This window comes from Adiantum capillus-veneris, chromosome 8, assembly GCF_014529385.1.
Source record: "Adiantum capillus-veneris isolate H3 chromosome 8, ASM1452938v2, whole genome shotgun sequence".
In the NCBI taxonomy this organism is placed as follows: Eukaryota; Viridiplantae; Streptophyta; class Polypodiopsida; order Polypodiales; family Pteridaceae; genus Adiantum; species Adiantum capillus-veneris.
In genome coordinates, this window is record NC_140938.1 from 106,097,751 (window position 1) to 106,108,050 (window position 10,300).

The 10,300-nt window shown below is 41.1% G+C and overlaps 1 protein-coding gene across 1 annotated transcript; it reads right to left on the minus strand.

The window, feature by feature from the left end:
- Positions 1–5,901: 5,901 nt before the first annotated feature.
- LOC147452696 (putative inactive nicotinamidase At3g16190) lies at positions 5,902–9,536 on the minus strand. Its single transcript, XM_086519000.1, has 6 exons — positions 9,172–9,536; positions 8,973–9,086; positions 7,460–7,682; positions 7,213–7,329; positions 6,510–6,612; positions 5,902–6,312 (listed from the first exon to the last, which is right to left on the minus strand). Exons 1-5 carry the CDS (start codon positions 9,256–9,258, stop codon positions 6,530–6,532), a joined length of 624 nt encoding a protein of 207 aa, XP_086375126.1. The 5' UTR covers positions 9,259–9,536; the 3' UTR covers positions 5,902–6,312; positions 6,510–6,529.
- Positions 9,537–10,300: the final 764 nt, after the last annotated feature.

Here is a 10,300-nt window from a genome sequence, read left to right on the forward strand (position 1 = left end):
AAATGAGGTGGGAAATTCTTCTTTTGCAATTTAAATGTCATATTGCTCACATTGTCGGCAAGCACAATCAAGTGGTCAATGCACTTTCACAATGACCAAGGGTAAATGTGGTGTATATAGCAAGTCACAATGATCTGTGTCTTTTATGATAGATGAGTATGCTACTGACCAAGAACTTAAGTACGTAATTATAGCCTTTGCATTAGGGAAGAAAAAAGAACCATTCACCTTGAAGGATGATTATCTTCCAAACGGCAATACGCTATGTGTTACTCACCCATACAATACTAAAGTCATGTATGAATCCCACACTTCTCTTTATGCGGGGCAAAGAGGGAATCCATAATCTACTCTTCAAGGAGTAGAAATGTATTTCTATTGGTCTACCATGCAAAATAAACATACAAGAGTATGTTTCAAAATGTGTGGTATACCAAAAGTTGAAATTTGATCGAGGGAAGCAACTTTGATTGTTTAAGTCGACAGGCTTAACAAGAAAACACACTATATGCCTGTCAAAAAGACTATTAAGGCACATCAAATGGCAACCCTCTTTAGATCTCAAATTTTCAAGTATCATGTCTTTTCAACATCCATAGTGTCGGACAAAAATCCTAGAATGACCAATAATTTCTAGAAGGGTCTCTTTGAGAATCTAGGAAGTAGATTAATTTCTCTTTCGGTCTATCATCCATAAATGGATGACCAAAGTGAAATAACTAATCTAACGATTCTTGATCTACTAAAAGCCTATGTCATGGAAGTGGATCAACGTTCTCAATGAGAGAAGTATCTACCTCTTATGGAGTATGCGTCCATTGATACTGTACATACTTCTATGGGGAAAGCACCTTTCCAGGTTAAAGAGGGAAGATCCAAAAGTCCCTTACTACTTAAAGTACATGGGAAGATCTTCGCGTGCTGATGAATATAGCCGAGACGCACAAGAATATTTTCCAAAGATTAAAGAGGTTATATCCATCTCAAAACAAAGGCAAAAAGGGCTACTGCTAACAAGCATAGAAGAGCCTTAGCCTTTAAGAAAAGTGATTGGGTATTGCTAAAGTTTCTCAAGGATCGTCTAAGGCATACTACGGGTAAGAATCCTATGGGCCACCAAGAGCATTATGCTAAACTAGTAAAAAGATACTACGTTCCTTTTTAAATTCTTAAGCCAATCAATGAGATGGATTATCAATTAAAGTTGCCCCAACTACTGGCTCATGCACCATGTTTTCCATGAGAGCCTACGTAAGCCTTACAAAGGAGCACCATCAAAAGAAGCAATAGTTGCAGACCCTCCAAAAATCGAAGATCAAGAAGAAGTACTTCAATTTGAGTCCATCCAATGACATGAAGACAAGGTATTAAGAAACGGTAAGATTATCTGACGATGTCTTATTAAGTTAAAGAATTATTCTATTAAAGATGCTAAATGGATGCAAGGAACCTAGCTTAAGGATAATCTGAACCTTGTCAATGCTTACAATGTTGCACTGGAGTAAGCATATGGAAATGCATTTTAAATGAAAAATGTTTTCATCTTATAAGACTAGTTCTCTTTTTATTGTGCACAAATTTAAATAGTATGCATGCTTAGAATCATGTTTGTGGTGACGACGTCTCCCAAACACCAAGTAGAACTTGTCTCTCTACTTTGGAAGTATCATATGGACTAAAGAGCAGACATTCTTGCGGCAGCTACGTCTCCCAAGCACCAAATAAATTACTCATCCATCTTGGAATGATGTCGTACGATAAAAACGGATCCTATACCCACTAAGTAACATGGACTAATGACGAGGCTTTATCTTCTCTACCTCATAGTCGATGACGACTATGATTTCAAGAGAGAGGTAATGTCATAAAATATAATATCTAACTTTACCAAATGATTTTCTCATATTAAACTGATCATTTTATATGGGAGAATAAACGGGAACAAGAGTTAGAATAAAGACATGTGCTTCTAGACCTATCTCAACACGGGACCAAAAGGAGAGATGATTGCATCTCAATAGGGTCCTCCAAAAGGAGAGGGTCTATCAAAGAGCAATGTGCAATAAGTGCTTCTAGACTTACCTCAGCAGGGGACTAAAAGGAGAGATGGTTACATCTCAATAAGGGTCCAAAAGGAGGTAGTCTATCAAAGAGAAACGTACATCTAATGGAGCTTAAAATACATTAGGGTTATCTTCATTAAAGATCTCCAATGGTTAGTGTTAAAAGTCCTTTGACCTTAGGCAAGCTAGGGCTCAGCTTGAGGTAGGAACCCGACCTAAACTTGCCTTTGACCTTAGGCAAGCTAGGGCTCAGCTTGAGGTGGGAACTCCAGCTAAGGTGCTTGTCATGTTTGATGACTAAGGTACTTGAGGTACTTGTCATACTTAATGAGGAAGGTGCTTGAGAAGCTTCCTATGCATGGGGGGTAAGGTGCTTGAGTCAAAAAGAGACCCTACAAAGTTAATGAGGAAGTTGCTTGAGAAGTTTCCTATGCATGGGGAGTAAGGTGCTTGAGTCAAAAAGAGACCCTACAAACTTAATGAGGAAGTTGCTTGAGAAGCTTCCTATGCATGAAAGTCCCAAAGTTAGGAGAATCTTTGACCTAACCTTCCACTCATCCAAAGGGCACCCCTTTTCTAAAAGGGCACATGGGACACATGTCAGACTCTCACTAAGCTTAACCACACGGTGTGCTTGAATGCTATTGGTTGGGCTAAAGAGAGGTTCAATGAGCTTCTAGTTCCATCCAACAAGTATCTGGATATTTTCTCTCTCTCTCTCTCTCTCTCTCTAAGGGATAAGGGACACTTGTCAAAATACTACCCATGACTTAACTACATGCTACATGTGATTGGCTAGGGGGAGAGGGGTCCAATGAGCTTGCAGCATGTGAAAAAGTTGCAACTCGCCCCAAGCAAGCAAGGGGGGTGCTAGGGGAATATACGCCACACACACGCACTCATTTTGTGGATCCATTCTCACTTGGTTAAAGTTGAGGAACTCCACCTCCTCCTCCAAGCTTATGAGAAGTGAGAGCCTACACCAACACTCTTTGCTATGGAATGCAAATCCAATCAAGAGCCATGCTTCGATACTTAAGCTTCTCATCTTCTCCATCTTCATTACTATGCTATTATGTATGCTAGCAAGGAGTGATGATAAGTGAGGAACTATTTCTTTCTCCTATGGAATGTTTCTTCTTCCTCTTCCCTGTCCTCATTCCCTGCTAGCTCTCTCCACCTTCGAAGGTGTTTGAGGCCTTGGGAGTGAGGCTTGGGATAGTTAATCCTTTCTACAAAGTTTATGTTATGTTTGTGATGCATGAAGCTTTCCATCTTCATTGCATCACCTAGGTCACAAGGAACACAAAGATTGTATTGTACCAAGTCTCTTTTAATGGGAGAAACTATAATACAAATGCCTATTGGAGGGAGGACCGGCTCCGTATGAATCCGGTCCTCAACTATTGTCATGTTGTCTAAACTCTCTCTCTTGCAAAAGTATTGTTCGTCCCAAGTTAACTAAGTACCATGTTCATATTGCTACCATCAATTAAGTTCACCCGCTATACTCACAAAGTAATCTCACAAAAATGCTTCACCTAATTTCCTTCTCTCTACTCTCGAAGTTCATAGGCCATTTCCATTACATGTCGTCCCATCTGGACGATTCTTGAAGCCCTTTTGGCCTATAAAGCCACATCTGGCATACATTTTCTCTACCATTTGGCTGCCCAGGACCTTGATACATGCTTAAACCCTTTATCCTACACCTGTGCACACCTCTAGCACCGCTTAGCATCACTTCTTCCTTGCGACCAACTTTGTTTGTACCAACGTCCTTAACAATAAGTAGGCAATGATGTCAAACTTTGATGGAGTGAAAATTTGGTGGAGAGATTCTCACCTTGTGACATTGTAGACAAAATTGCACTTATTGAAGGTCCTCAAAACCCATAATAGCCAAATATTCTCGCACATCACTGAGATTCCAATGCTTGTTCACTTGGACAACCTCCAAAGCATCATTGGACATCCTCACTGCAATGTCAAAGCTTGCAATAGCGCCATTTACATTATGTAGGGGAGTCCACACTCCAAGCTTTCACATCCAACGGTCATAGTGAAATCATATGTACAAAGAGGTGGGAGACTTTAACCTGATGCTCCAACCTTACAACAACACTCATCCCCATTGTGCCTGCCCTCCACAAAACCCGAGTCCTCTTCTAAAAGCTTCTCTAAATCCTCATAATGCACATCTTTACATACAAGCATTGTGGTAGTCTTCGCAAATCTAAACTCTTTGAAGATATGCACGAAACAGTGAATAGACAAACACCAACTCAAGCCCACATACCTAAAAGCTTTAAAATATTTTAAGGAGTTTTGGACACTACTATCATCTTTTACTTGAAAGATGCTACCGACCACAAATTTGACTATGGCCACTCCATACATAAAAAGGAAGACATTTTGATGGATTGAAGCTTCCCATACCCTTATGTAGAAGTACACACAATATAGGAGTGAGAATAGGAGAAAATTCTTCTTTGACCAGTTTGGTTGGACAAAGGTGTGCAAAAATTGTTACTCCAATATCAATATACTCTTAGTTATGGTTATGATACATGTTTGATTATGGTTATGAATGTGACTTTGGTTAATCATTTCACTATTGTTATGTGTATGTAGCTTCTTTTACAATTGTTTATTAGTGCATGATGCAGATGGAACCTTCTTAAATAAGGTGGATTATCGGAGCTTTTCACATTAGGGCTTGAGAAACTGATTTTTCGAAGCCGACTTTGGATCCTTTTCTCCCATATATGAGAAGGTGACAAATCATATTTGAGAAGGAAAAGCCTACATAAATTTGAACTTTTAAACTAAAATTTATGGCATTTGAACGGCCATTTTTTTATTTGAGGTTTGTGATAAAGCAAACCTACCTTTTCCCTCGAGGTAGAATGGCAACAAGCATTGAATGTGTTATATAATTTCCACATTGCAATGGTAGATAATGACAATCCATTTGGTCCACCAAAATGTCGCAAATAAGATCACCAGTATGAGCATCAACATACATTGCAGATTAATGATATATGTGTCAAAACAATACGCAAAACATGTGCTGATACAAACATCAAAATCTATAATGGACCACTACCTAAGCCTTGAAATGAGCATAAATACATTGCTTATGTAGACATCAGGATAAGCACTTTTCTCGATGTTAGCATATACACTTCTATAAGTGTTAGTACATTGTATGTCTAGAAATACAAAAAGATGGGAAGATAGGACTCAACCTAGGGACAAAAGTAATATAGGGAGAAAAATCAGAAGAATATGCTGGAGATTCTTCCTAAGACCCACCACCTGCTTAACGACACAATCACAAGCTATAAATGACATGTAATCTATAGTGTGCACCACATCAAGACTGGCCTAAAAGGATTGCAGGAATAGCCGCATAGAGAACCCAAAGACGAACGTAAGCTTTTACGACATCTAGTTGGCACACATGTAGCTACGACACTTGCCGCAATCTCATGCAACATCAAAAGTAGGAGTTTAGGTGGGGAGATCATTAATGGAGTTGTTATACTATGCTACCAAGCCCAAATCTTAGGATACTCATTTTGGGTTTATGAATGTGAACTATGGCTAGGTGTAGGTCACCTTGGCATCCTAGTGCTCTGTGGCATATCTAGAGTAGTAGGCCACCTTGGCATCCTAGTGCTCTGTTGCAGATCTAATTTTTCTTAACCAGAAGGGAAAAGGGAAAATAACCCTTTGAACAGGCCAAAAACTATGCATTGATCAGTATCCAAGTTCCTAATTGGCAAACCTGCAATAAGAATACGGAATCATTCAACCCCCCCAAAGCATGCAATGCTCGTGCAAACGATATTATCCCAATATGTACCAACAAATCACTACATGCAAAGTAGACTTACATCCACCATTACAAGCTGTGCCAGCAAATTAGGTTAGTTTCAAAATCTGCTTTAGCTTGATATCAATTTGCACGTCGAGGGGGGTCATAGTCACTGCCTTGCCTGTGTGGATCATCAAACATGCAGACATTATATCAGAGGACGCTAGATCTCCACGCATACCAGCAACGCTCCGGCTTCGCCTTGCATGGCAAAGCTTCCCTTCACTGAAAGGCCGCCTAAGTAACGAGCTCAACAAAATCATGAGGTTGGAACATCTGCAACAACTACCGCTGCAGCTCTCTTTTGCTCTGCATTTGCCTCATGTCATTGCCATCTGTCTTTCTCAACAGCTTCTATTGACCATGCTGCCAAGTATTGCTGGGTATTAGTAATAGTACACCTTTTAGCAAATCACAAGAGGACAAATAAGCAAAATTCCAAGCATAGTCCAAATCTCCGTCTCTAAATTGGGGATGTATGCATTTTCCTATTGGGGGAATGTCTCATAATTGGCTCCTTTTTCAGCAAAGCATACATAGCTACCAGCTAAGGGCTTGCACACCTTGATCCCTTGTGCAAGCTTCAGCTACACCTTTGCTCGACTCCCATCCATTCTGCAAGAGTTGGGGTGGCAACTTTCACCATGCGCATGTCGTATAAATTTGCTGCTCAAAAAAAAAACCATAAGAACAATTTTTGAATCAGTAATCAGAGATTAAGGATTTCAGCAATTTCCAAAAGAGCATATGGCATGTCGTGTCTCTCTGGGGAACTAAGCACCGCCACAGGCACAATCAAATAACCATTGTCACATGGAACAGGAAATGAGACAGGAAAAGCCATCTAAGACGAAAATGGCTTGCTCTCTGCAATGGAACGGACTAAAATTAACAGATTCTTATAGTTATATTTTGTATGTAGCCTTCAAAAATTCATTAAGAAACGGCAAAAAGGAGAGCAACAGGTGACTCTGAAAACAGAGTTTCAGATCCAGTAGGCCCCAAACGGTGTTTCCTTGTGACTATGAATAACCATATGGGGCCCAAGAGTGTGTCATTTTGTGTGTGCCCATTTGTGTGCATGCATAATAAATTTTGATTTCTTTAGTTCTTTTCTTTGACAGGGATTTTGAGGCCGCCTCTAATTAGCAGGCAAACTTCTCAAAAAGGGCAGCCCTGTAGATCACATGTCTACTGAATGTCTAGACATTCATTTAAGCACACCAGGTAATTTGAACATAAGACACATTACAGTTTTTTGCATACCCTCATGAATTTCCGGCTTTTTGGCAGCGGTCACATCTGATAGAACAACAATGCTCGGGTAGTCGTATGCAACAGCATCAAAGACGGCCTGCCGGATGCAGTTTGGGGTTTGTATGCCTAGAATTAAGAAACATTTCCAAATGTTTAACAGTAAGAAGCATCATTAAGTCGAGAGAAGAAACTTTCTCCATTCAAACAGATTAGAAAGGAAGAATTCATATTGTATACAACTCCACCAATAATATACCTGCAAAGATCAGATTTTGTATTCCTGCTGATTGCAGAACCAAATGAAGGTTGGTCCCAAAAAAGGCACTGAATCTGGTTTTCACAATAACATGGTCCCCCGGTTGGGGGTCAAGTTCATCTAATACTGCGGCTCCTTTCGTACCCTTCATAGCTACTCCTGTAAACTTACCCCTCCGAAACAACTCAACATCCCTCCCACTCGGATGATGTTCTCGTACAACCTGCAGAGCATTGATCCAAAGATGTTATCTTCCCATGCACCCAAAGAAACAACACCATAGACACTAGGTTCACTACATGTAAACCCTCTATGTCAAGTGCATTCATAGCCTTGAAATCCCCTTATTTGTAAATTTTCCATGAATAGAACACTCCCTTTTACTATTCAATCTGTAAGTACTCCAATGGGGCCCTTCTACATCTAAAAACAAGGATTTAAAAAAGATCATCTGTTGAACTCACGTGCTATAATTTACTAGTGTCCCTCGCGGGCTCTTTTACAAATGACTTTGTACATTCAAGAAGTGATAAGAAAATCCCATTACCTAATTACGTGTGAATGTTTCATGATTACAACACATCCTAATTATTCCTATTCAACCTATAAATTACTTTTTGAAGTTCCTTAAAAGATACCCCTCCATGAAAAAAAAGGGATAGTATTTCAAATTAAAATGTCTTTCTGTTGAGTCCACGTGATAGGTACACGTATTTTGTGTGACCTCCTTGAGAAACCTCCTACTCTGTAAATTTTTCATGAATAGAAAAACCCCCTTTCCTCTTCAATCTATAAGTACCCCCCCCTTTAACTGGGGCTCTTCGACGTATAAAAAGGGTGCAAAAATAAGGTTTTTAAAAACACCTTCATTTGAACTCACGTGTTATATTTAACAGATTTACAAGTAGTGTCCTCCCCCCCCACGATGCTCTTTCACAACTGACTTTGCTCATATGCACATTAGATATGCAATCATCAACCTTGCTAGCATGAAGAGAAGCGACAAAAAGGTGTCAGATAAAATAGCACAATGCAGAAGCGTAGATGTAACACATTCATGGCAGTAGACAGCGACAAAAGTGAGACGGAGAAAATAGAGAGAGATTGACAAGCCAAGCTTGAGATTGCTTCGATTAACTCTGACTAGATGGATACAAAGTGAAAGCTGCAGGGACCGACCCAACCCAACGCAAATAAATTGTGTCACGTATATAAAATAAATAGGCTAGCACATTCATATGAGATGCATAACTTTAACAAAAGGCGTAGCCAGTAACTGAAATGCACGTTACTTTCATGCTGTTTGGATTTAGAGATAACATGTGCAAGACTTAGCATGTTCTTAATAGAAAATTAAAACCATGTATTGTTACTAAGCATCCTTACCTCATTTGCTAGCAGAATTAAAGGCATGAATCCTTTACTAGGATAACACTGGGCATTGGATCAGAAAATCTGGACTAAAGAAATCCTTGGAAACAATAGAGATGGTAGAGAAGGCAAGGTGACCTACCCAGACAATGAGAGCCCCTTTCTCCCGCGCGAAAGAAACCGCCTGCTTGATTAGAGGGACAATGGCAGCAGCCGTTGGCAATCGTATAGGGCTCGATGGAAGAACGAAATCATTCTGCAACAGCATCACGAGAGGGTCATATGCTTGGGCTTTGGCAAAATGGTAAAACCTGCAGCTTCCATGGAAAGCTTAATTTTACCTGCATGCTTACGACGAGGAGAGCACTGTTGGTGCCGCAGGAGGGTATGCGAAGAGCCTCATTTGTCTCTTCTGCGTTCGACGCCATGGCTCACGAGCTTCAAATCCCACAGTCACGCAGCTAGGCTCGTTATAGTTATTACTAATTAGTCAGCTACGACACGGTGACAAGTTCAGTGACGTTTCTTCAAAGGCTACGCACATGAGATTTACAAAACACAGACAATGGTTAAGCCAAGAATTCAGGAGGCTGCCGCAGAAGCCCCTTCGCGCACATGATGTACGTCGACTCCATGGAAATCGCTCTCTCCTTATGTTGCTTAGCGATTAAATTTCCCAGGCCGCCGCGGCTAACTGTGTAGCAAACCCTACTTAAACGCATTTGACGCAGCGGTGTTAAGATTCCTGCCACGTCACTGTTTTTAGCCGCAGCAATGGGCTCATGTGCTCGCCCTTTCAGCATGAAGAAATATGCCAGTTCAGTGAAGGGTACTTTCTCGGGGCCCCTACTTAGAGCCAGCTCACGTGGAACAATGGCTCGCAACCGGTTGCCGATCAATTCAATGGAAAGAAAAAGTTTCGCAAATACATTGAAATATGGCGTTTTCTCCCTCTGTGATGCTGAAAAAGTGAACAGACTTTTGCCGTTTTCCGTGGTTTTCAGTCTGCTCCACCTCCTCCCCTAGGAGCGGCATCGCAACTAGTTTCCAACCAGCTTCACACTTTTCCTTCGCAACCCCTCATGGGAACAAAATTGGTTCGCACCTGGTTGGCAACCAGTTTCAAACCGGAGCTCCTCGTGAACTGGCTCCTAGCCTACTCCAATCATTAGGCTGGGTTCAAACCTACCCGGTGGAAGGAACCGTGAGCTGCAAGCCTGCCGCCGCTTAGTCTGAACACCTTGGAGGAGGCACAGCGAAGATGTTGAGAGAGGGATGGGGTCTTTCGGGGCGAGAAGAGCTATGGCAGGTTCGGCGAAAGAGAAAGCTTGTGTGTTGCAAACCAAGTGCAACCACGTCAATTGGACGCCCATGTGCGTAACTCTCCCGCCACGCTGTCTGAACCCACCCTTACTCTTAAGAAACCCCACCTCCTTTGCAGCTTGCGACCATGTCATACCCCCCTCGATA

What these genes read in the sequence shown, in the direction of transcription:
- LOC147452696 (XM_086519000.1), bottom strand. Translation starts at nt 9,258, where the DNA reads ATGGCGTCGAACGCAGAAGAGACAAATGAGGCTCTTCGCATACCCTCC. An exon ending in TCCTCGTCGTAAGCATGCAG is followed by an intron (nt 9,087 to 9,171) that starts GTAAAATTAAGC and finishes ATGCTGTTGCAG; the next exon opens with AATGATTTCGTTCTTCCATC. An exon ending in ACAAAATCTGATCTTTGCAG is followed by an intron (nt 7,330 to 7,459) that starts GTATATTATTGG and finishes TCTTAATTCTAG; the next exon opens with GCATACAAACCCCAAACTGC.